The 25,784-nt window shown below is 52.4% G+C and overlaps 2 protein-coding genes and 1 pseudogene across 4 annotated transcripts; all 3 read right to left on the reverse strand.

Moving 5' to 3' along the window:
- Positions 1-1,741: 1,741 nt before the first annotated feature.
- Positions 1,742-5,110, reverse strand: CD7 (CD7 molecule). The gene is made up of 4 exons (XM_065910121.1): positions 4,901-5,110; positions 3,562-3,876; positions 3,169-3,302; positions 1,742-2,177 (listed from the first exon to the last, which is right to left on the reverse strand). The coding sequence occupies exons 1-4, from the start codon at positions 4,950-4,952 to the stop codon at positions 2,070-2,072; spliced, it is 609 nt and encodes a 202-aa protein (XP_065766193.1). The 5' UTR covers positions 4,953-5,110; the 3' UTR covers positions 1,742-2,069.
- A 2,785-nt stretch (positions 5,111-7,895) lies between these two features.
- Positions 7,896-18,723, reverse strand: LOC136149966 (secreted and transmembrane protein 1A-like). 3 transcript variants are annotated; one of them, XM_065910669.1, is made up of 7 exons: positions 18,593-18,717; positions 10,954-11,114; positions 10,464-10,617; positions 9,952-10,266; positions 9,365-9,397; positions 8,954-9,114; positions 7,896-8,553 (listed from the first exon to the last, which is right to left on the reverse strand). In XM_065910669.1, the coding sequence occupies exons 3-7, from the start codon at positions 10,549-10,551 to the stop codon at positions 8,470-8,472; spliced, it is 681 nt and encodes a 226-aa protein (XP_065766741.1). In that variant the 5' UTR covers positions 10,552-10,617; positions 10,954-11,114; positions 18,593-18,717; the 3' UTR covers positions 7,896-8,469. The 3 variants fall into 3 exon arrangements, with proteins under 3 accessions (XP_065766741.1, XP_065766740.1, XP_065766742.1); XM_065910668.1 differs by lacking the exon at positions 10,954-11,114 and having other exon boundaries at positions 18,593-18,723; XM_065910670.1 differs by lacking the exons at positions 7,896-8,553; positions 10,954-11,114 and having other exon boundaries at positions 8,954-9,202; positions 18,593-18,723.
- Positions 18,724-19,190: 467 nt separating this feature from the next.
- The window catches only part of LOC136150100 (secreted and transmembrane protein 1A-like), a 30,556-nt pseudogene continuing 23,962 nt past the window's right edge, over positions 19,191-25,784 (reverse strand).

The following is a 25,784-nucleotide window of genomic DNA, read 5'->3' on the forward strand; positions in this document are numbered from 1 at the left end:
TTAAGGGTGATTATGCGAGGGGAGGACGGTGGGCAGCATGAATCCCAGCGCAGACCACAAGGAAGGCAGAGGATGGAGGGGGCACGACCGCTGGTTGCTGGGGTGGAGTCTGGTGGAGAGATGCGTCCGATGACAAGGGCTGATGGGCTGATGGTGCTGTCTGCTTTTGTCTCAGGAGCTGGGAAGAGGCTAAAGCTACAGTGGGAGCTGAGGGTGGGGGCCATGGAAAAGGCACTCATTGTGACTGGGAAACCACAGAGTCCAGCTCTTTGTAAATTATCATTATTATTATTATTTATTTGGCTGTGCCAGGTCTCAGTCGCAGCACTCAGGATCTTCGATCTTCCTTGTGGCATGTGGAATCTTTAGATAGCGGCATGTGGAATCTTTAGATAGTGGCATGTGGGATCTAGATCCCTGACCAAGAGTTGAACCTGAGCCTCCTACACCAGGGACATGGAGTCTTAGCCATTGGACCCCCAGGGAAGTCCTGAACCTAGCTCTTGAAGGGAGCATGAGCCCACTCCCCTAATTTACAGATGGGAAAACTGAGTCCCAGAGGGGCAGGACTTGCCCAATGACATGCTGCTGAGTGGTCAAGAGCGGGGACCAGAAGTCAGCAGGTAACAGTGAACACCTGCTGTCCTTGACTCAGTAGGGGAGCCTGCCTTTCCTCGGGACCCTGGGAGATGAGGGTGCTGTGTTCCTTGTCTCTGCTTCCCCATCTGGGTCCCAGCTGCAGGTCCTGGTACCCTCCACAAGAGCTGTTGAGATCACATCCCAAGCTGCCCATCCCAAACCCAGCATGTCCCAGTGACTCCCTGCTCCAGTGACACACGCCCCACAGCCAGACAAAACCACCTCTTCTGTTCTTCCATTACTTCATCTGTGTAGACATAATAGTGCTGTCAGGGGTTTATGCAACCACATACACCCGTCTGTACTTTATAAATGTGGGGTAACACATATACTCTGCACCAGCTTGTATCCTTATGGCACCTTGCAAAGGTCCTAGCATGATGTTTCACTCTTCATGGGATCTTTTTTAACGCCTGCTGCATGTGCACCCCATAACAGATAGAGCAGTTCTCTTATTTGGACATCTAGGTAGTTTTTCAGAGGCTGATTTTTTTATTGAATGCAACACTGCCATGGCTATCACTGTAATCTTCCTTCTGTGACCAAAGATCATGTCCCCAAGACTCAATTCCAGCTAAAAGGAACATCAGCACTTAAAGACATTTTAATCTTTGCAAACCCAGTGGATGAAGGGCTTTCTCATTTCAGTTGGTGGGCAGCATGGTCTACCAGTTCTTGGCACCAGGTCCAGGAGGACGCAGCTACAGTTCATACCCATGCTGGGTGCTCTTGTTTCCCCAAGGTCGGTTCCCCAATTCCCATCACACCCCAACATGAACGCACACTGGGAGCAGCCCAGTTAAGAGCCCAGCAGTTCTGTTAAAACTTTCAGATCACTGCTCCCCTTCCTCTGCCCCCAGCTCACCCTGTGGTGGAGGCCAGCAAGGCTGGGAGGGCTCCGGTTGATTTGCACCTTCTCAGCCATAACAGAAACTCCAGTGAGTTTGTGTCCCCTGGCCCCTCCCTCCTTCCTGAAAATTTCACACAGAATCCTTTAGGCTGCAGAAATCCTCAGTGACGCCAGAGAAGGTGTCAGGCAAGCCTCCCCGCCTTGACTCTGAACTGGCTGAGAAATAGACACTGGAGTTGGAAAGGGGAGAAGAGAAGTCCTTTATTTCTGGCAAGGCTTGACTGGGGTCAGAGGTCAGGTCCCAGCCCCCCAGTTGACCACTGCCCCAAGGCAAGTCTATCCTTCAGAGCGGCCTCTTCTGCCATGCAAGGGCCAGGGTAGCCGTAGGACAGAGAAGTTTCCTTCCCAGTGGTTCCAAGGTGCCAGGAGCAGCCTCAAGGGTGGGAGGCAGGCAAGGAGGGCTTCCTGGAGGAGGCTGTGGGAGCCTGACTACTGTGGGAAGCTGCCTGTGTGTTCGTTCTGGGTGGATGATCGGCCCAGAGCTCTGCTGGACAGAGGCAGGCCTGGAGTCCTGCCGTGTTCACTGGTACTGGTTGGGGATGGACATGGTGTTACAGCGGCTGTGGGACATGTCCTCATAGATCACGTACATTGGGCTCTTATCCTTCGCACAGCAGAGTTTCTGGATCTGAAAGAAAGCCTGCTGTCTACCCACTGGGGCAGCTCGCTCAGGAGCATCCTCTGTCTTCAAGGCATTTCCCCTCAGGAAGCTTTTATAACAGATTTGGGGGCCTGCATGAAGCCATTCCAGGAGGGTCCTCGGCCAGCCCCTCGGTTCTCCAGTGCTGCCCAGGCCTGGGTGAGGTGGGCAGAGGCAGGGCCCCGGGGGCAGCAGTGGGGAGGTGGAAGGTGGAACTGACCTTGCACCCTGGCCCCTGGACAGGGAGGGGGGCCTGGCTCTCTGGGGATGTAGAGCTGGAGGTGCTGGGCAGAGGCAGGGGTGAAAGCTGAAGGACCAGGGGTGAGTTGACCACTTCCTGGCCCCTGTTTCTGTTGGCCCCTCCTCTCCCACCTCCAGCACACGATTGCACGTGGTTTTCACATGCTCACAGGCCTCACTCATGCACACATGCACACATATGTACATGCATGCACACTTTCACAGTCACATGCAGCATGCTCATGTTCTCTGAAAGGATCTCTCTGGAACCCTCTGTAAAAGTATTAGGCACTCAGTCATGTCCACCTCTTTGCAACTGTAGGGACTGTAGCCTACCAGGTTCCACCATTCCATGTGAATTCTCCAGGCAAGAATACTGGAGTGGGTAGCCATTCCCTTCTCCAGGGGACATTCCTGATCCAGAGATCAAACTGGGGTCTGCTGCACCCTCTGAGCCAGACTGAACCTCACTAATCCCCCTTAAATAGCTGACCAGGACCTGTGTTCCTGGCGCCACGACCATCCCTGCAGGTGGTTCCAGTTCTTGGGCTTCCTCTCACCTTGGGCCTCACCATCCAAACCCTCTAAGTTCCCAGGACCTCTGACAGAAGGAGTGAGTGGGTGCTGGGGTCTCCCATGTGGCCAGATCCCTGAGGCTTACCCACTTGCCTTCCCATCATGCTCTCTGAGAGGAGTAGGCTTCTAGGGACACTGGTGACACCCGAGGGTCCATACTGACCTGTGTTTTTCTCAGCACACACACTGCTCCCAGTCCCAGCCCGATGAGGAAGAAGCCCACAGCCAGGGCCGTGGGGAGGGCAAAGTGTATCAGCCAAGACTCCTGGCAAGTGTTCACTGCCTGGGGCAGTTGGTCTGGGAAGAAGGAACATAGAGAGGCATTCGACAGGTGAGGGAGTCCCTGGGAACCTCTGCGGTTCAGGGCAGGGTGGGGCTTTGGAGTGTGTTTGGGGGTTGGGGTGGGGGGAATCCAGGAGGCTTCCTAGAGGGGTTGGGCTCATGTTGGAAGGAGTAACTCAAGCAAACTTAGAGGGAAGGTTCCCAGACAGGGGCAGATAGAGCCCATGCTGGCGAGTTGCAGGTGGAGAGGTCCCAGGGCTGGCACACTCCTTACCTGTCACCATGACCAAGGTGCCGGGACCAAAGATCTTATCATCCATGATGGCCACGCAGGTGTAGCCACCGGTGTCAGCTAACTGCAGGTGGTACAAGCTGACAGTCAGGTTGTGTTGCAGCCCCGAGAAGGCAATGCGGCCCTGGAACCGTGGGTCCACGGTGGGCTCCAACCCATCTTCATAGTAAATCACATCGCTGTTGCTTGGCCACGTTTGTTTCAGGTAGATGCCATGCAGGGTCCCCGGGGTGGAGCAGGTGATGTTGACAGAGTCCCCCTCTAAAGCGATCATTTTGCTGGGGGACTGCCACACCTCTGCAAGGAGGACCCACTACCATCACCACTGGCCTGGCCAGAAGGGCAGGAACCCATCTCTGTGCAGGGGATGGTGGCAGGGCAGAGGTGCCCAGGGACAGTCCACTGTTGACACGTCACCAAGGATGAGGCAACTTTTGGAAGCCTTGAAGCAAGCGACACATGATGCCAGCACCCTGGGCTGACCTCAAGTTCCAGAGGGATCCCAGAGGGCCAGGCCACCTGTGACCTCTCCCCACCCCAAAGGTCAGGGGAAGTTGAAGGTAGGGCCTCTTCCTTCCAAAGCACTCAGACCTCCAACCACTCTTCCCGGTTCTACACCTTCTCCCCCTCTTAAATGGCAGTTCCCGCAAGAGCCAGCGGCACTGTCTTCTCTCCCTGTTTCTTTAAACACCAACTGCCTCAGTTTCCCCACCATTTCCAGGCACCCGAAGCCAGTGTCTCCATGGGGTGGGCACATCCTGTCTCGTCCCTGAGATACCCCAAAATTTCCCTCTTCTGCCTAGCAAGGCCCAGCAGGGCCAGCTTCCAGGTGCAAACATAATCTAAACACTGACTTCTCCAGAAACTAAATTCTACAGCTCTTTTTGGGGGGAGGGGGGCACCAGAACTGTGCCCATCAAGTTCCCCATCCCACTTTGCGGAACTAAGATCTCTTTCTCACTGCAGAATTTTGCACAAAAGGCAAGCAGAAGGATGGTGTTTTCTCAGGACAAAGACAGCCTTGATGGTTGTAGGAGAAAATTCAGATAAAGAGAAAGAAGAGTTTCAACCACAGAGACTCTGCACCCAGACATCAGCAACATCTTGATACCTATGGTTTTGGGTCCAAGTGTCCAAGGCTGGACCTGACCCCCGGCAGGGACTGCTGGGGCCCCAAGGGAAGGTCTCCTCAAAGTCAACAGAGATCACCCCCTTCCCCGGAAAGAGAGTCTGAGGTGGGGAGGGGAGGGCTGAGTGGAAGTGCTAAGCTTGCTGGGGGTGTGTGGTGGGGATGGGGTAAAGGAGAGTTGGGAAGCCTTACCTCGGGAGGCCTGGAGCAAGGGGAGCAGCAGGAGCCCCAGGAGCCCAACCATGCTCACTGCAGAAGGAAGAGCAGGGGCCCCTCTCACTGAGGTGTCACGGTTCTTCCTGTCTGTGGCGCCCAACGGCGTGCCACCACCACCTCCCAGGTGCCACTTTCAGGCGCAGTGGGAGCAAGATGGAGCCGGAGGTAGGCAGGGGGGCTGCACGCAGTGACGGGTGGTTGAGCCCTCCAGGAAGGCTTGCTGGAGGTGGTACCATGAGTGAGGGGACGTGCTATAGGTGAGGCTGGGAGGGGCAGTCTCCTCCCCAGCTCTTAAATCTGAGAGCTTACATGTAGATCTGAGATCATGGCCCTCCGCCCCGGTGGCACACCAGGAAGAGGAGAAAGGAGGGCAAGAATGGGCAGGGGCAGGACCAGGAGAAAGAGAAGGGGGTCCCCAGGTGGGGGTGGGGGTCAGGTTCCAGATGCTCTGGTCTTCTGGTTCACTTTCTGCTGGGACCTGATTTATGTCCAGAAACTTGGAGTATCTGGTCAGTCACCACTGCAGCTGGGGGCTGGGTGTGGTCTTAGGGAAAGGCCCGGGGCTTGTGTCCAGATTGTGGCTGCCCAATGGCTCACGAGTCTCCTTCCTGTGGGTGCCAGGGCTGGAGACCGCTCAGCTGGGCTACCATCCAGTGTGTTGGTGCACCAGGGTCCAGGTGAGCAGCCCCCAGGCCAGAGAGAGACCCATGCCTGGACCCTGACCCCAAGGGCTTGGAGGTCCTTGAAGAAGAGACAGACTCTGGGCAACCAGGAAGAGGAAGACATTTCTCTGTCCTGGGGTCCTTGGGCTAGAGGGCCAAGCTTCCAGTGTTGGCCCCAAAGAAACATGTGGGTGTGCCGGATGTGTGTACGTGGCTCAGGTGTGGGCAGACAGCCCTAAGTTATTTCCTCCCTGGGAAGCCCCTCCTCTGACTGGATGCTCCTGTGCTGATGGCTCGGGGTCCTGGGTGAAGTTTGAGGTGGGGGCAGATTAGGTTTGCTGGGCTGATGGCCCCTGGCGGGGGCTGTCCACCTACCTATAGATATTTCTTGTGTGAGGGGGTATCTATTTCAGGGGCAGAATCTTGCCAAAGGCCCAGAGGATCCTAGCAAAATTGTTGGCAGGAAGCAATAAAAGCATCAGGCTTGTCAAACCCGCCCTATTCCAACCTCATCCTGCCTTTGTTCATCACCGGAACTCCCTGGGTGCCCGCACCTGCCAGTGCTGGTGCCAAGGGCAGAGGGTGAAATGGACTAGATGCCCGTGGCCTGGAGACGACTCCAGGGACGGACGAGCAGACCCGCGGCAGGACACAGAGCACCTGTTGGGAGAGGGGTGCCCAACCTCAAGGGGCCATAGGAGTAAAGCACTGAGGAGGTGAGAGAGGGTCAGGTGGTCTGTCTGGGAACAGGGCTCCAAGCAGAGGCATCAGCACACGTATGGTCCCCAAGGCCAGAGAGAGCCTGGGGTTTCTGAGGGCCTGCAAGAGGGCCAGTGTGGCTGAGGAGGAGCAAGGGGGCCTGGGGGGAAGGGTCTCTAGGGCACTGCAAGGACTCAGAGCTAAACTTCCTTTAGAGAACTCCTTGAACGTACAGATAAGCAACAAGTAGAAAATTAAAATTAGTCAAAGACCCAGACACAGTATTTCTTTCTAGGTTTCCTGCCTTGGGTGTGCAGGGGCTGAATGACTTAATGTGAGCCCGTCCCACGGTGATAGCAATATTAAAATGACCTTTGAATGACTTTCAAAGCATCAACACCTTTGGTCTGTTTTAGCCAAAATGGAACAGATTTCCACGGTCCCCAAAGCATGGCAGTCCCACGTACCGTGCACACTGTGTCTTAGGGGCCTGGCCCAGGGGGTGGAACAAACCCACCATTTCTGGCATGAACCTTTCTTTAACCTGGGAAATGTAAATACAGTCAGGTCTAGACCTGGACTCCGGGTGCCAGCGAAGCTGTTCTGGGATCATTACCCTCCTGTGAGGACACATTCGCCAGGCAGCATGCATTGTGTGCATCTGAGATTCTCCATGGTGAGGGAGGCCTCCCAGATAACTGGCCTTCTGGATGTATTTGGACTTCTTCTTTTTTTTTTTTTTTTTTAATATTTATTTATTTGGCTGTGTCGGGTTTCATGGGCTCTCTAGTTGTGGCATGTAGGCTTAGCTGCCTCACAGCCCTTGGGATCTTAATTCCCTCACCAGGGATCAAACCTGTGTCTCCTGCATTGCAAGGTGAATTTTTAACCACTGGACCACCAGGGAAGCCCTCGTTGGAACTTTTTAGCTTGTAAGACTCACAGCAGCTTCTTTCAGATTTTTGTTTTCTTCATTTAAAGATATATTTCTCAGCTCATTCAATGATTTGCTATTAGGTTTAGTGTATTCATCTTGAAGATTAGCAGTGTGGATGTTTGCTTTGCAAAGCTCTGAATGTAGTACTTCTAGAGAAACCTTCTTTTATCACCTTATATGTACCTTTTAAGAATACACTCAATGAACCACCAAACCAGCTCTATCTTTAAAGGAACTTCTCTAAGCTGAAAAGAAAAGGCCACAATGAGAAACAAGAAAAGGATGAAATGGGAGGGCTCACCAGCAAAGGCAAACATACAGTAAAAGTAGGAAACCATCCACACACTAAAACATGACATCAAAACCAGTAATCGTGAGAGGAGGAGAGTACACATGCAGGATATTTGAAATGCATTGGAAAGGACGAGATCAGCAACTTAAAACAATCATGTATGTATGTATGCATGTATATATAGACTGCTGTATCAGAGTCTCATGGTTATGGCAAACCAAAAATCTATTAATATCATAGATATACACACAGAAGAGAAAAAGGAATTCAAGCGCAGCACTAAAGATAGTCATCAAATCATAAGAGAACAAAAGAGAAAAGGAAGAAAAAAAGACCTACCGCCACCCGCCCCCTCCCAAAAAGACAATGGATACACTCACAGGAGTTATACAGTTTTTCTTGTAAATACATCTGGCATATACAGTTTGGGATACGGTTTGATATACATTTGGGAACAGGAAGGGGCAGCAGGTAGGGCAGGTGGCAGGGAGGGAAGCCCCAGGGCTGGGGGAGAACAGGGAGGTTGGACACAGATTCCACCAGCAGCCACCTGTCTAGCCTCCCATCCAGAGGGGCTGCTCTACCCTTTGGGGGTGGTGGAGGAGGCCCCATGCATCATCTCAGGCCACAGATATCCTCATATTGGTTCCACAGCTGCTGGCAGGAAGGTCCCTCAAACTGGTTCTTATTCATGGTCCAAAGACAAGAGGGTCCAAGAGGGTCTTATTCATAGTCTGAAGACATGATCAGCCGAGGACCCCATACTGGGGCATCTCCCAGGTGACGGCAGCGTGCACTCCTGCCCAGGGGAGGACCCCAGGATGGAGGAGGGGGAGGGTCCTGTTAGGTCAAGTGCTTTGGAACTTGAGATTTTTGTACTTTGGGCCCAAGGCTCTAATTAAGGACCCCTCCTTGGCGTGTGTGTTAGGGAGAGGCCAGGATGTTGCCAGGCTTCCTAGTCCTTGGCCTGGTCTTCCCCACAGCGCTTCCACTCTGCGTAGTGTGGTGCGCTGGGTACTCCAGGCTCAGAGCCCCTTACCTGGGGAGAGAGGGAGGGATGGAGGGAGATGAAGGCCACATGCAGACACCCCTCTGTCTGCAGGTGCATCTGCAGACACATCCAGTGCACACACATCTTAGGTTTCCTGGAAGGAGCAGGAAGTCAAGCCCCCATGCCACCCTCCAGGGTGTCCTAGGGACAGTGTGAACTCAGTGGCCTGTCTGGGACTGGGGCATCTGCATTCTGGGCCTGGGACTGTATTTGCTGGCTGGGGTCCTCTGGGGGAGGGGCACTGCTCTCTGGGACCTCAAATGCTCCCCATTCTCTCACTAGTCTCGGTGGGTACAAGGCCATGGGGGCAGAGTGTCTATGCCAGGTCTGAGATGATCCCATGCAAGATCCCCTCCCCAGCCCACTGACCAGGCACAGTGACCCATACCTGCTGAAGCCTGGAGAGTGGGGAACCACGCCTTCGGCACCAGGCCAGCGTGAAGATCAGCAGGATGAAGAGGAAGACCAGGGCGAGGATGGGGAAGACCACCTGGATCTGGCTCTTGTCCTCGGGATCAGTCTTGAGACTGCCCAGCTTCATTTCCGGGCCTGCAAGGAGGGGGCGGGACCTCCCTCCTTTGTTCACCTGTGCAGGAGCCCCTGACCCCCTTGGGGGCACCCTCGAGGGAGACATTGCCTGTGGTTGGGAAGCACATGGGTGGCAGAGTGGCAGGGGGATGGATGCATGGGATGGGCAGGGCTCCAGGCACAGAGGGTAAGGGTGTCAGAGGAGGGGAGACCCGAGGGGGTTTCCGGGGGCTCCCCTCCTGTATTGCAGGATGAAGATAGAAACACCTACCTGCGGAAGGTGTGAGGAGCTGGTCTTGCGGCTCTGCCAAAGAGACACAGGGCAGGTTGGCGGGGGCCTGCCCAGGGTCTGCCCTGACGCAGCCCCTCCGCCCCAGGTATCAGATGAGACCTGGATACAGGAGTTCATGAAGGCCTCACTGGGTTCCCCACTTAGGGCCTGGCTGGTGCCTTCTCAGCCCCTCCCACTGTTCCTGGTCCGGGGCAAAGCTGGACCCCTACTTCCTGTCCCCAGGGCTCAGGGTGACTACTCTGAGTCAGAACAGGCGAAGGGGGTGGGTGGAGGGATGGTGACTGGGGAAGCTTTGCAGCAAAGGAAGGGGTGGGGGTGGGGGGATAGGAGGGGTGCAGGGAGGGAAGGCACTGGCTCCCTGCCGGGGCTGCCCTGAGGAGAGGCTCAGAGCGGGCACAGACGTGGGGTGGGTGGGGCAGGGTGGGAGTCCTCTTCAGGCCTCATCTCCGTGGTTCTGGGCACCTCAGGTGGGCAGGAATCACTCCTCCCTAGTTGTTCCGCACTCCTACCCGCCAGAAAGAGAAGCTCGTGGGGGTCAATCCCCCCCCCGAACCCTCTCTGCTCACCTGAGACGTTCAGGGTGGTGATTTCGACATTTCTCTGGCGCCCCTTCAGATTCCACTTGTACTGCCCTGCCTGGCTGTCCTGGGCTTCTTCAATCACCAGATGCGCCTCGCCCTCTCGAATCCAGAGCTGCCATCCATCCTGGCTGAAGTTTCCTGGGGCCTCTACGCTGAAGATGAGCTTCCAGGGAGTCGTGGGGTTCGTTTGCAGGGAGATGTTGATGTGAGAGAACGCATTGGAGATGTTGCAGGTCATCGTGGCTGGCTTGCCCCTCAACACAGCAACCACGCCCTTGGTGCAGTTGGGGTGGTCCCAGTCTGTGTGGGGGACAGTCACACATGTGGATCATGGCTGGTCCTCGGACATCCACTGACTGCCCTTCCTGGGGTCACTGGCACTACCTGGAGCCTGGGCCCCTCCTGGCCTGATCTAGGTCTTTCCTCCCACACCCAGCTTGCCCCTGCTGGAGCCCCCCCGCCCCAGTCCCCGGCAGAGTTGGGACCATGCAACTTACTTCCACTCTGAGCACTCCTGAATGCAGCCAAGAGCAAGAGGACCCAGAGCATACTGGGAGTGAAGAGAGTGGATGCTGAGGTCAGCATGGCCTGAAGGATATGGAGGAGTTTTAAGGGGTGCCTCGTCCTCCTTACTGGTTTTTGGGACACTCCCTGGAGGAAGGAAAGCTGATGAGTCAGAGATCCCTTAGGCTCCTTCGGAATCCTGTGAGACGGGCTACACCCTGGCCAGGGTCCCCAAGCTCCTCCCTCACCACTATGTCCTGACGTGTCTTTATACCTTAATAATGTCTGCAGTGAGACCACTGCCAGACAGATGAGAAACAAAGATGAGACAGGAAACAAGTCCCTGGGAGACAAGTCCATTTATATTGCTGGGGGTATCTTGAATTTTATATAAAACATGCAAAACTCCCTGAGCCATATGTTCTGTAGAGACGGGTCGGGACACACAGAATCTTGAGTAACCACTGTGAACCTGACACCAACCTAAGACCACCTTGGAAGCTCCCAGCCCCTCTTCTGCTCTTGAATTCTGCAGCTTGGCATTTGGGGACATTTGGTCCACTCTCCAGATCTGCTTTTATCAACAAAAAGAGTCTTCCTGCGTAACTCATGAGTTACAGTCTGGAAAGCTGAACTTTCACTTCCTGTGAAACAAATGCTCATCTCAGGCTTTGGCATCCAGTAAACTGAAATTTGGGCTTCCCAGTTGGTGCAGTGGTAAAGAATCTGCCTGCCGGTGCAGGACACACAAGAGATGAGAGTTCAGTCCCTGGGTCAGGAAGATCCTCTGATAGTAGGACATGGCAACCAACTCCAATAGTTTTTCCTGGGAAATTCCATGGACAGACTCAGACAGGACTGAGCAACTCACACTTTCACTTTTCATAATGACATGTACCCTCCATTAGGTACTACACAGAGGATGAGATGGTTAGATCTTATCACCAATTCAATGGACATGAATTTGAGCAAACTCAGGAGATAGTGGAGGACAGAGGAGTCTGGCGGGTTACAATCCATGCAGTTACAAAGAATCAGATGCGACTTAGCAACTGAACAACAGCAAAAAGTAGCTGCACTGCCTGAAAAATCCTCTGTGTTCCATCTATTCATCCCTCCTTCCCCCCAACTACTGACAACCATTGATCTTTTTACTGTGTCCAGAGTTTTGCGTTTTCCAGAATGCCATGGAGTTGGTACCCTTTGGTTTTGAATTCAGTGTCTCTGATTTTTTTTCCCCTCACTTCGGGGGGAATTGGGCAGAAGGGCCTGGAGCAAAGGGAACTGTGGATGTAATCACTTCCAAGAGCTGGGGGCCAATTGTGACCAGACCCAGTCCTGACTCCAGGAGACTCTGGGTCAAACAAGGAGAATGAAACGGGGAGGGACAATCTCAGGACCCAGACCCCTGTGACTGGTGCTGCTGTCTCCCACTTCCCTTGATTTTCTAGATTTGCTTCTATTCCTAATTTATCATCAGAAGGACAACCTTCTTTTCTCACATATGTACAACATCTGTAGTTGAAGAAGAAAGAAGTCACCTGAGAGACACATGTATGTGATTTTACATATGTGGAATCAGGTTAGATAACCCATTACTTGATTCACTCTTCTCTCCCTCTGTACTGTATGTACTAGGGTGAATGTTGTTGTTGTTTAGTCACTAAGCCGTGTCTGACTCTTTGCAACTCAATGTACTGGAGCCCACCAGACCCTTTCCCTTGCAAGAATACTGGAGTGGGTTGCCATTTCCTTCTCTAGGCGATCTTCCCGACTCAGGGATCGAACTCACATCTCCTGCATTGGCAGGCAGATTCTTTACCACTGAGCCATCAGGAAAGTCTGCAAGGTGGCCCCAAAACTTTACACGTCCACCCAGAACCTGTGAAGGTGACCTCACTTGGAAACAGAACCTTTGCAGTCATAAAGAAAGAGGAGGTCGTATTAGAGCAGTGTGGGCCCCAATCTAATGTGACTGGCTTTCTTATAAGAAAAAGACACAGAGAGAGGCCCGGAGCTGACAGAGGCATAGACTGGAGGGATGTGGCCACAAGCCAAGGGACACCAGAGCCACCAGAAGCTGGAAGAGACAAGGAAGGATGTTTCCCTGCAGCCGGGCTGACACCTTGATTTTGGAATCTAGCCTCCAAACTGGAGGAGGGCAAACTTTGCTTCTTATGATCCCTTGTTTGTGGTCCTTGGTGACGGCTGCCCCAGGACACTCACACTGTCCCCTCCCTCTTTCCCCAGACCTCAGCTTTCCCCTCACTGGAATGATCAGGCACAAACCCCAGATACTGGAGGGAGTGTTCTGTGGTCATGTTCTGTCCATTTCTCTGCGTCTGGTTCTCACTTTGTAGTGTGTTGCTGGTGAGGTCTGCCTCCCCGGATCCTGAAACGTTGACTTCAGTGGCTGCAAGGATTCCCTTTGTCTTAGCTTGTGAGCAGGCCAGGCCCCTTGGCTCCCAGATCTGCCACTTCCTGGTGACACCTGGGGCTGTGGGGGGCTGACCAGCTCATCCTGGTTCTGTTCTTCGGGTTTCCACATTGTCACTGCCTTTGAAAACCCTTCGCTCATCCTCCTGGGACTGTCTGTCTTCTCCTTACAGGTTTATAAGGCTTTCACCCTTTAAAGAAACAAACTGCCTTCCAGGGTAAGTATGTTTCCATCACCATTTCTCCCCGGATCGTCTCTGGAATAAAGACTCCACGTGTTTATACTGTCCTGTCTGTCTTTTCCTTGAAGGCTTCAGGGTTTTCTTTTAAAGTAGTTTTTGTTTGTTTGTTTAAAGTATCCTTTTTAAAAAGCTTCCCAGATGGTGGAATATCCATCATGGTCAAGTTTTGTCTATTTTTATGCTCAAATCTTGAATATTCCTCAAGGTCTGTTTGTAAGTGGCATGTCACAGGTCTAATTTTGCTTCTTTTCCAGGAAGACAAGTGGTGCCTGGGGCACTGAAGAGTGAAGTTCCCTGTCCTCCTGGCCAAGGCACCCCCACCATGTGGGGCTATTCAGGCCCTGCCAGGCCATGAGGTACAGTTACTATGCTGCCCATCGTGCGTTTTCACCCCGGGAAGGCAGGTTCTCTCTGTGGCTGTTTATCTTTCCTTCGACATTCGTTTTTCAGAAGAACATTCCACAGTTTTAATCAATTTCTTTTTTTTAAGAACCAAGAATTTGGGGATTGAGTGAAGAGAGACAGCTGCCCTGATCCTACCCCAACATGCTCAGCATAATGCAAGAGAGGCTGAGATTTCACAGGTGGACACAATCCAGGAGCTGCCTTTCAGCAATTGCCAGGATGGGGCATAAATAGCTCATCACTATTACTTGCTGCTGAGAACCTCATGTGATGGAAAGTTCTAGAAAGAGGTGTTGCAACTTCCTGTGCTGGGGCTGTTCCTGGGGCCTCCGATGAAATCTGCTGAATTCTTTTGCTGAGTATTTTTTAATAAAATAACTTTCCTTAAATTGGAAGTTTCTCATAAACAGAATGGTGCCCAGTACCCATTGGGGCCCAAAGGCATCCTTGCTGGTGGTTGACTCCTGGCCCCCTAGCCAGAGCCCTCGGGGCTGCCTGGAGGGAGACCCTTGCCCAGGGATGTCCTACCCTGAGCCTGCCTAGCAGGCAGGACATTCATCTTGTGTGCTCTTCTCTGGCCACTGATCTGTCCTGGAGGAAGCCTTGGGCAGGACACCCAGCATTTCCAGTCTCCCCAAGATCTCCCCTCAGACCCCAGCCACTCTGCTGCTTCCACTGACCTCGGAACAATCTTTGGCCCTCCTGTTTCCCATCCAACGTGTGCCTGGGAGTCCCATCGACGGGGAGGCAGGCCATGTCTCCCCAGGCTGAGGAATCCCTTCCCAGGGAGGCCTGCCCACTGGCCCCCAAAGCTGGAGCAGGCAGGTGTCCTCAGGGTCACATGGAGGGTTCACCCCCCAGGGAACCAAAGGAAGAGTGCCACCTAAGCCTGTGCTCTGAGAGCAGTGATCCCTCACTGTGTGAGAGGGGGAGCCTCCTGCTGGTGACCTGGCATCATCACCGAATGCCCAGTGCGACCAGGAGACTTAGTGGGAAGGGCAGGTGTGTTCTTTCTGGGAGGGAGCTAGCCAGGTGTCTATAGTATCCAGAAGGAACCTCACCCCCTCGAAACCTTTCCTCACCACGTTTTCCTGACCATTGTCCAGCTTTTATCCTTTCCATCAATTTAGGAGTCGTGTTTCAAGTTCCTAGTACACTTTCTGGGAATTGAGTGAAAGTGAAAGTGAAAGTGAAAGTCACTCAGTCCTATTTACTGTTTGTGACCCTATGGACTGTAGTCCGCCAGGGTCCTCTGTCCATGGGGTTTTCCAGGCAAGAAAACTGGAATAGGTTGCCCTTCCCTTCTCCAGGGGATTGTCCCAACCCAGAGATCAAACCTGAGTCTCCTGCCTAGGAGGAAGATTCTCTGAGCCACCAAGATGTTGACTGAAAATAAATGAATGAGTGGGTTCATTCACAGTCCTGAACCACGCAGGGTCTCACTCCGTGTGGAGCCAGGACAGGCTAGCCTGGTGAAGCCACCCCCTCTTCAGAAACTTCCAGGATCCAATCCCACTCCCTGGAGACAACCTGTCAAGTGCACACAGCACACACACACACAGACACACACACACACACAGTGCTGGGCCCCTAGGGCCTCCCACAAGCTCTGCCTACAATAGGTGCTCAATCCCGGCAGACCTGCTCAGAATTCCCTGCAGGATCAATGCCACATGAGGGGTGCGGTCAGTCCCCTCCAATGAGCTCTGGGCAGATGCCTCAGCAGAGCTGAATGAGTCAAAGGTCAACCTTGGTCTGCACCTGGCTCAGGTGACATGGAGAGTGGATGACCTCAGCAAAAGGGTGTTTTTGTAACACGCTGACCTGTCCGACTGGACTCTGGGAGGGAGCGTGTGTGTTGACGAGTAAAAGGAAAGCAAAAGGACGCAGCAGGTTGAAGTCCAGAGGCTGGCTGGGAGGGCAGCTGGTGTCTTCCAACAGTGAGGGCATGGCCCCCTGAGAAAGGCGTGTGGGGTTCCTTGAGCCTAAGTCAGGCCCACCCAACCACACTCTGCCCTGTTTCTCGTATTCTGTCTACCTGCCAGGGAAACACCCCAGAGAGCCTGTCTCGCCAGCCTCCCCGCCCCCACCTCTGTGGTTTACACAGCACTCTGTATCCCTATGTCCTACAAATTCGTTCTTCCTTGGTAGCTCAGCTGGTAAAGAATCCGCCTGCAACTCAGGAGACCCCGGTTCGATTCCTGGGTTGGGAAGATCCCCTGGAGAAAGGATAGAATACCCACTCCAGTATACTTGGGCTTCCCTGGTGGCTCAGACGGTAAAGAATCTGCCTGCAACATGGGAGACCTGGGTTTGATCCCTGGGTCAGGATGATCCCTTGGAGGAGGGCATGGCAACCCACTCCAGTCTTCTTGCCTAGAGAATCCCATGGATGCAACAGCCTGGTGGGTTACAGTCCATGGGGTCACAAAGAGTCAGATACGACTGAGTGACTAACATTTCACTTTTCACGTACCCCTATGTCCCATAAATTATTTTACATTGACTCATTTTTTAAACATTAATATCTGTTTTAGCTTCCTTAAACACCCATTTGTAGTCACTAGATGTGTTATTTATAGGTATGTTCTCACAGATAATGAAATGACCAGAAGACTATGAAACCAGGAAGCGTCACAGACTTTCTTCCAACACTTGGAGTCCCCTGAGGGAGTATGGCCTGTGCAATGGTGACCCCTGGCCATTTTCTGTCATGTTGTCCAAGGTTGCTGAAGGTGTGGGCTCCCGGACGGGCACTGGCTGGGCCTCCCTGCCGCTCTTCCCGCTGCCCCTAAACGTCCAGTCTTCTCTGAGCCTTCCCCAGGCCATGGCGGGGCTCTGCTCTCACACACACGAACCTCTCAGTCCAACTTCATGCGCTCCCTGACGTTCTCTTCACTGGGAAAGCCCTGGAGGATTCCAGAACCAGGACAAGAAAGCCAGGGTCCCTTCCCACCAGTCTCTTTCCCCAAACTCCAACCACCTTGGTCCTGGCTCCTCATTGTCAGACGATACAGCCTAGAAGCTGGGAAGAACTCCAGGTTGGGGAGATCCTTGAAAGCGTAGACAAGTTTCAAATAAACCAAATCTGAACAATGGAGACACAGATTTTTTCCACCTTATAGAGTGCAGAAGGGCTGTCTGCAAAGAGCTGGACTGGGGATGGAGGAGCTGGAATGGGGATGGGTGGAGCTGGTCTGTGTTGGAGGAGCTTGCCTGGGATGGAGGAGCTAGACTGGGATGGAGAAGCTGGACTGAGGATGGAGGAGCTGGACTGAGGATGGGAGGAGCTCCCTGTGTCTTCAGGCACCTTTGATGCTTTTATCAGTCTGGGGTTCCAATGTTGTCTTATTTTTAAATATAGCTATATTTTATGTAATATTTGCCACATATTTACATTTCAAAGTGATTCGTTATCTGAAATTCAGACGGGTTTTTAAGTTTGCCATTTCCACTCCTCTGCCCGAGTCTCTCCTCTTGTCTCTGATGCTGCAAAGGACAGAAAAATGGGAGAGAGAGAGACCAGGGCACATCAGGGGAAGAGAGGGGTGAGAAGGCAGAAGGTCGGGGGTGGAACAGGAAGACTGCATGCATGGGGCAAGACCTGGAGGGGCCCTGAGAATTTTGGAGTTGGGAAAAGTGAGGCAAGAATTCATAACCCTCTCAGATCACTCTCACAGGTGCTGGTATCTACATATATTAAGCTGGGCACACAGCTGGGGTTTCTGCTGTCAGTGGGGACCTGGTCACATTTGGGCGTTAGTGGAACACTTTGCAAAGTGCATGCCGTTGCCAGCACTTTGTCCTACCACAGGACCTTGGGGAAACTGAGGCAGCAGGTATGTGGACCCGAGGGTTATCGGCTGACCAGGGGCACAGGGGTTCTCGGTCAGCAGGGATCTCCACTCCTGCAGCACCTACGAGAAGCTGGACCAGCTTTCCCACGCAAAGGCTCACTGGTAACTTGCTATGTACCAGGATATTTACATGGGAAGGTGAACACCCTGCTCTCCAGGCAGGCCTTTCACCTACAGTGTGGAGGGAGGCGACCAACCACCTTCAGAAGACAGCGGAAACGGAGCCCCAACCCTGGTTCAGAGGGAAAAGATGGCCCACTCCCAGGCGCCTTTGCTGTGTCCTGTCCCTGCGCCTATGGCCAGGAGGCATCCCTACTGGGCAGTAGGAATTTCCTTCAGGCCTGGGGCTGAGGCTGTAAACCATGCAGCCTCACACCTGCCATCGGTACCTGCCATCCCATCAGCTGGGTTACTTCTCACTCTTTCACAAGGCACTTCCTCTGAGAATCCTCCCCCTCCTTGCACCTGCTGGGTGCACCCTCCGGGGGCGGGAGGAAGGGGGGCCCTGTACCTCCCCACCACCTTCTCTATTTAGTCCCAGGTTGAAGGCCTCCCAGGGGCTCTGGCTCCTCAGGCACTGGGAGTGGAAAGTGGCTTTCAAATTGCAGATCATTAACCAGTAGTGGGTGGTGAATTGAATTTAGAGATTGCTGCTGCAGCTTAACCAAAAATGAAAGGAGAGCATAGACAGAGGCAGTGGAGTGCCAGTCTCCGCCAACCTTAGCGGAAGTCTCAGAGGTTTCGCTCTGTTTTAATGAGTGTTTGTGAGTGAATGAGCTGTGTGTGCATGTGTGCCCCTTGTGAATGCACACAATGGTGTATGTGCATGAAAATGAGTTGTGGGCAAGTATGAGAGCCTCAGTGTTGGCCTGGATGTGAAAGTGTTTCGCCCCACATGTGGTCCGGGACAGCAGGGGCTCTGTGCGGATGGGTGGACGTCTGGGAGCTCAAGATGCCAACTCTCTGCCCCTCCAGAGAGGGGCAGAGCCAAGCCTGGGGCCGCCCTGCAGAGACGCAGTTCCCCACCAGGACTGCGAAGTCTGTCTTTTTCTCTCCCTCAGCGGAGGCGCAGAGCGCAGAGCCCGAGAGCTCAGCGCCCCATCTCCACCAACCCAGCCCCTGTGTGAGTGCGCGGAGCGGTCCCACACTAGAAGCCCCGGCCACCGCCCCTCAAGCTCTCACCTGCTCCCCGGTACCCCGGCGCCTCCACGCCCGCGACTCCTGCACGCCTCCTGCCCGCCCGCCGGTCCGCAGCTGCAGCCTGTCTGTGCGCTGGTCTGCGCGGCTGGACTAAACCCCAATGAAGATTCCAGGGCGGAGCCAGGCAAGGAGGAGGCAGGAAGGAGGATTCAGAATCCATGCACGTGAGGTCTGACACCCAGGTCCTACATTCAGGAAGGGACTTCAAGTTATGGGAAGTCACACGAGTTTCAGGAACTGCCCTGAGTTCAGGGAAAAAGATGATTTTCTTGACAGTGAATTCCTTATTATATTTTTATTAGATGCAGGGGATTAGATGATCATTCGAAAGAAAACGGTGGGTGGCAGTTTTCCAGGAGAGCCAGTTCCTGGATTTTCCACTTTCAAGCTCTGCCTGAACAGATCCTTATTTGGGGAGCTGGGTGTATTCACGCCCCTGCGTGGATCTGGGGAGCTGCCAGACCCCTGCTGTGTGCATCACCCCCACACATAGACACTGGGCAGAGCCCTGCCCACTGAGAATCCTCAGAGCCTGATTGCAACTTGTCAGAAATGCAAGTTGGGGTCACCTGGATAGAAGTCATGCTGGGGGCACAGGCAAGGATAAGGAGAGAGTGAATAGGAGCAAGCAGTAAAGAGCTTAAAATATAAATTGTCCTTCATTAGCCCTTGAGCAGAAGGAGCCCCTCTTCCCGGCTCCCTCCCCATGGAGGGTCCTAGCAGGGTGGGTGTGGAGACTCTCTGTGACCAAAACAGGTGACCCCAGGACAGATCTGAGTGGGGTCATTCCCAGAGGGTGGAATCCAGTAGGCGCTGACCTCAGAGCAGCGCTGGGAGCCGGGAGTTTCCTTCCAGGGGTGTGCACGTTTCTCAGGTACAAATGGTTTGGTGCCTATAAAAATCACTAAGATAGAAGTTTCTCTTTGAGATGCTGAAAGTGGGGAGTAAGGGGAATGTGTGAGAGTCACAGGGTGGGGAAGGACAGAGGTGTTTGAATCATTCTTTGTTCAACTTCAGGCTCCGTTTTTTCCAATTGCTGGAGGCAAGCGGCTGCTGTTGACTTGAATCCAGAGTCCCTGGTCCATGTCCAGCCTTGCTAGCCTCTGGGCTCTCGCCAGCAGGGCCCAGATTTCCTGCAGACCAGGAGGAGGGCTGCTGTTGTCACTCCCCGCTGGCCTACCTGCCTGCTTACACCCTCCAAGCTTCATCTTCCTTGTGGCAGAGGGGCGGGTGTGCAGCTGCAGCTGCGGGCAGCACGTGTCCCGTGAACTCACACCTGGGGCGGTGGAGTCACGAGTCAAGGGTGGCCAGAGACAAAGGGGCATGTGCAGGGCTGGGCCTGGCTCTGCCCACCCTCACCCCCAAGGAGAGAGGCTCGGAGAGAGAGACCCAGCAGGGATGCTGTGGCAGGGTTGGGGGGCAGGAGAAAGAGGATGTTTCTGTTCCGTGTAGGACGTCCCTCATCAGACCTGAGCTTCTAATAAAGGCCCCTGGAAGGCAGGAGTGAGGTGGGGGCAGTGAGTCTGAAGGTGCTTCCATGGGGATGCAGAAGCCTGGAAGGTGTATGGAGAAGGGAGACCCCACAGTTATTGGTGGTTTGGAGGTGGGGTAAGGAAGCCCAGAGTCCTCAGTGCCAACTGTGTGGCATGTGGACTGTCCCCTTCCACTAGAACCCAAAGTGACCTGCTGGCAGGGTGTAGAGTGGAGTAAGGGGCAAAGAGGTGTCTCTGGGCTGCCAGGGGAGAGGCTGTGGACTCAGGCTGGGCAAGTCCTTGTTGGGTGGGCAGAGTTGCTGGTGTGGGTGATGCCCGGCTTTCATGTAAAGAGAGGAGGATTGCAGAACCACGTTCTGGGGGATCCCTCAATTTTGTGCATGGAAGAGGAATGGCCTAGACTGGACAGGACAGAGCATTCCAGCTGCTCCACAGGTGGAGCCTCTAGATCTTCAAGGAGGTCAGGGGCAAAAAAGGTCATCTCTCCAGCTGGACTCAGGGCCTGAAGGTTGACCAACACCCTGGTGTCTGGAGCTGGGTTGAACAGTTCAAAGTCCTGGCTGTGCCACAGGAATAACCTTTGCCTGGTGGATAAACAAACCTCAAAGTCAGTTGTCCTCACAGGAAGGTGGCATGAAAGTCAGTGTGAAATTCATCCTCCCCACAAAGAGGCACGGAGGCCTGGGTCCCTGGGCCCATCCCAAGGGCCATCAAGGCAGTAGAGAAGGGCCTCACAATGATCCAGCCTGGGAACCAAATTGCCACACGTCGTGTTTGATGCTTGCCCACCATTCCCCTGTGTGCTGGAAGAAGGGTCTAGTCCCAAGGCCACCTTCCAAATCAGCCCTTGCTTCCCCTCACATCCAGCCTTGCCTAGGGCCTCTCAGCTCAAGGAGGCTCCTGGGGAGGGGCTGTTGCAGCAGGAGGAGAGGAGAGTCCCACACACTGACGGGCCTTGAACACCGGCTGAGCACTTAGAGTCTTGTCCCTACAGAATGAGATCTCCTGGGACCTTGATGAAAATGGGTATCCTGATAAAGCATTTCAAAATGAAACTAGTTTATGTTGAAAGTAAACCCCTGCAGATGGTGATTGCAGCAATGAAATTAAGAAACACTCCTTGGAAGGAAAGTTATGACCAACTTAGACAGCAGATAAAAAGGTAGAGACATTACTTTGCCAACAAAGGTCCATCTAGTCAAGGCTATGGTTTTTCCAGTGGTCAAGTATGGATGTGAGAGTTGGTCTGTGAAGAAAACTGAGCACAGAAGAATTGATGCTTTTGAACTGTGGTGTTGGAGAAGACTCTTGAGAGTCCCTTGGACTGCAAGGAGATCCAACAAGTGCATCCTAAAGGAGATCAGTCCTGGGTGTACATTGGAAGGACTGATGTTGAAGCTGAAACTCCAATACCTTGGCCACCTGATGCGAAGAGCTGACTCATTTGAAAAGACCCTGATGCTGGGAAAGATTGAGGGCAGGAGGAAGAAGGGATGACAGAGGATGAGATGGTTGGATGGCATCACCGACTCGATGGACATGGGTTTTGGTGGACTCAGGGAGTTGGTGATGGACAGGGAGGCCTGGCGTGCTGTGGTTCATGGGGTCGCAAAGAGTCGGACAAAACTGAGCGACTGAAATGAACTGAACTGAAACCACTCAAATGTCCCAAGAAAGTAAGATAAATGAACTGTGCTGTATCTCACTGGGACTCCTGTTTACTTCCCAAAGGGAACATTTGTGGACACTTCCTCTTAGAACTTGCCAGACATTTCTTGTGTCTGTACAAACACTCACGCTTGTCTAAGGCGTGCATCTTCTCCTGTGCAACCTGGGCCCCTGTCTTTGAAGGGCAGCAGGCTCCCTCAGTGTCTTCCCTTTACTTCTCTTAAAAGTTTCACCCTCAAATTGTAACATCTGCTGCATCATGTGAAGGGTGGAGTTTCGTTTTCTCTTGGTTCTCGGAATTTGTCGAATTTAGTTCTGATTTCCTATCTAACTACAAACAAACATTCAGCAGCACATTCTTCATATTTCAGAAGTGGTGGCATGTTTATCTTTTTGTTAGCAACTTCTGACTTCTTTCTGACTTCTGTCCCCATTCTCAGGGCTCCCGCACTGGGATATTTTTCCATTTTGTGTCTCAGTTTCCACACACACACACAATTTTTGTAAACACCTCAGGTCCTTGAGACATTCCTGTATCTTCTGGGGTCCCTGCCATCAAGGTGGTCAGTGGGGGTAATGTAGATCTTTTAGGTACTTGCCAAATGTTTTCAGCTTGAGCTGATTTGTCAATGGTTGGGAGAGGTGGGTTGGAATTGCTCAGAAGATGGAGGATCATCCATTTCTCCCTGTAGTTCTAGCAATCTTTTATCATATATTTGGAAGCTATTCTATTAGATGAAAAATATTTAGTCTTATACAGTGAGTCCCCTACGTATGAACCAGTTCTGTTTTGAGAGCACATTCCCAAGTCTAATTTGTGAGTCCAACAAAGCTAGCCTGGTACCCCACTAACACAGTGGCCATGTAGTTCTACTATACTGTAATCGGTTTGTAATGCCTGCGTGCTAAGTTGCTTCAGTCGTGTCCAACTCTGTGCGGCACTATGGTCTGTAGCCTGCCAGGCTCCTCTGTCCATGGGATTCTCCAAGCAAGAATACTGGAGTGGGTTGCCATCCCCTCCTCTGGGGGATCTTCCTAACCCAGGGACTGAACCCACATCTCTTACGTCTGCTGCATTGGGAGGCGGGTTCTTTACCAGTAGTGCCATCTTTGAAGACCAATCGGTTTATAGTACTTTTTACACAAATAATACATAACAAACCAACAAACACAAAAATTTAAATGTTTAAATCTTACAGGACAGTCTGTTGAAAAGTCCAGTAGTACAGAACTGGCGTACAGGGTCTGGCATCAAGTGAACAGGGGAGAAGAGTTACTAACTGGAAAAGGAGGGAGAGGAGGTGGGAGATGGTAGAGATGAAAGATGATCAGCAATAGGAGACGGAGGGCAAGCTGCAATTTCATTCATGACCCACGGGCATAGGTTCCAGCTCCTCCCTGATTTCACTTCTACCTACTCTCTTGAAAACCAAATCAGTGCTGTCTGGACAGTAGATTGATGACGTGGTAACACTGGATTGCGTTCTGAAGGGCTGCTGCAAACGTTATGTACTGTTCTGTGTTCAGGTCTTGTGCCTGAAATAAAGATACTGTACTCTGTAGAGTACTGTAAGGTGCACAAAACCACAGCTACTTCTAGAGGATGCATGTATATGACAACGTACACCAGACGTGAATCAACTTACATGAATGGACATGCAAACACATGTTTGCATTTTTGAAAGTTCTCAATTTGAAGGTTCATATGTAGGGGACTTACTGTACTTTCTTGGTAAACTGAGCCTTTGTCATCAGATAATGACCTGCTTCACCCTAATCATCCAATTTATCGTAGTCTCTTTTGTTTGATATCGGTACAGCAACATTAACTGTCTCTTCTTAGAATCTTCACGGTAGATCATTTTAAAGACTTTTACTTTCAACCATTTGTGTCCACATGGTAGGTGTATTTCTTGTAAGTAGAAGCTATCTAGATTTTTATCCAACTTGACAGTCTGAGTGTTGAGTCCTCTTTCCATGCATCCAATTATGGATCCTTGTGCACCAGCCATCACCCATCCTATGCTGACATGTGCAGACTTCTATTCTCTCATTCTGGTTGAGCAGCTTCCCCGAGCGTGTGGCCACGTTCATGATCACATGTCTGCTGGTATCTCAGACGGTCGGCACCCCCACCTCAGGGCAGGTCTCTAGTGCGGACCCTCCAAGGGCTCATGAACCTCAGAATGTGTTCAAACAGGGCTTTTTGTCTGTTAGCTCTGAGGCTGGGGTCACAGCCCCAGAATCCTGTCTTCTCGTTTCCTCGCTATTTCGAAAGCCCTGGTCCTGTTCGCCTTGTATCCAGAACGGCTGAGGCAGAATCCAGCTGTTCTCACTCCTGTATATGTCAGCCCTTGGGGAGATGGAAACTCCTCCTCTCTGGTGAGGAGAGCTGCGCTCTGCTCACTGCTAAGTCATGCTCCGTGTTCTGCGACCCCGTGGACTGTATCTCACCGGGCTCTTCTGTCCATGGGATTCTCCTGGCAAGAATACTGGAGTGTCTTGCCATTTCCTTGTCCAGGGGATCTTCCTGACCCAGGCATTGAACCCTTGCCTCCTGCATCTCCTGCTTTGTCAGGCAGATTCTCTACCACTGAGCCACCTAGAAGCCCTTGGTGAGGGGAGGGGAGTGTTTTCCTTACTTCCTCTGCCTAATGCCTATATCCCCTTTCAAACCAAAATCTTTCATTTTCTTTTCTTCTTTTTTTTAAACTCCAAGAAATACACATCCTTCCTCTTCATTTTCAGTGATCTCCCTAGGGCTCCTGCGGTCCAGATGTCAGCATTCAGTCCCGGACATTTCATTCTCACGGTCCAGAATGTTTTCAGCCAAGCTGGCCGTGCCATGTGACTTGTGGCATCTCAATTTCTCAGCTAGTGATTGGACCCAGGCCATGGCAGTGAAAGTACAAAATCCTTATCACTAGAGACCATGGAACTTTTGTGCTTTAGACATTTCTAAGTTTTAAAATGTAAAACTAAAATTCTTGACCGATTAATATTTCTCTTTCTGATGCAGTCACCCGGAAGCATGACGTTTGCTTTCTGAAATAGCTGCATTCCTCAAACATCTGGTTATTTTGTCCCAAGCTGCCCCAGCCTTCTGTGCTCTTGGGAATGATTTGTCTTTACACTGCATTTTTGAAAGAATCACATTTTCAGTATTAATCCTTCCTCAACCAAGACCCAGATATGCCTTTCCATTTATCTGAACCTTCTTTTAATTTCTTCAAAATAGTATAACATTTAAAAAAAAAAAAATAGTATAACATTTTATTTATGTTTATTAGTGCTTATTAGCTGGGGTGCTTTGTAACTGCTTCAGGGAACATGAGGTAGGTCAGGCTCTGGCCCCGCCCCCAACGTGCACTGGATAACTGGATCCTGAGCGTCTAACTCCTGCACTGGCCCCCTCAGAGTCAGGGCAGAGGCGGGGATCTTCCAGTCTGGCTGAGCCATGTGGTCCCCCACAGCTCCCTCCAGGGTCCCTGATTCTTCCGGGCTGCCCAGACCCTGGTGCGCAGGCCACCGCCGATTGGACGATCTCCTCTACCTCTCTGGGGAGGAGCCCTGTCAGTGTTCCTTGAGGTCACCTTGCTGAAGGAGCAACAGGAATGGAGATTCAGTGGCCACAGTAGCCAGGAGGCAGCTCTGCCTGGAAGGGGAAGGTTTCACTAGGTGGTTCAAACATTAGATCACTGTTTCCCCCTTATCATGACAGCATGTTCATTGCACAGCATTTACACAAGTTGTTCTTGTTGGCTTGCTAAGTTGTGTCTGATTCTGTGACCCCATGGGCAGCAGCATGCCAGGCTCCCCTGTCCTTCACTGGCTCCCAGAGTTTGCTCAGAAATGTGTCCATTGAGTCAGTGATGCTGTCCAACCATCTCATCCTCTGCTGCCTCCTTCACCTTTGACTTCAATCTTTCCCAGCATCAGGGTCCTTTCCAGTGAGTCAGTTCTTCGCATCAGGTGGCCGATGTATTGGAGCTTCAGCTCAACATTAGTCCTTC

This window comes from Muntiacus reevesi, chromosome 18 (genome assembly GCF_963930625.1).
Source record: "Muntiacus reevesi chromosome 18, mMunRee1.1, whole genome shotgun sequence".
Taxonomy (NCBI): Eukaryota; Metazoa; Chordata; class Mammalia; order Artiodactyla; family Cervidae; genus Muntiacus; species Muntiacus reevesi.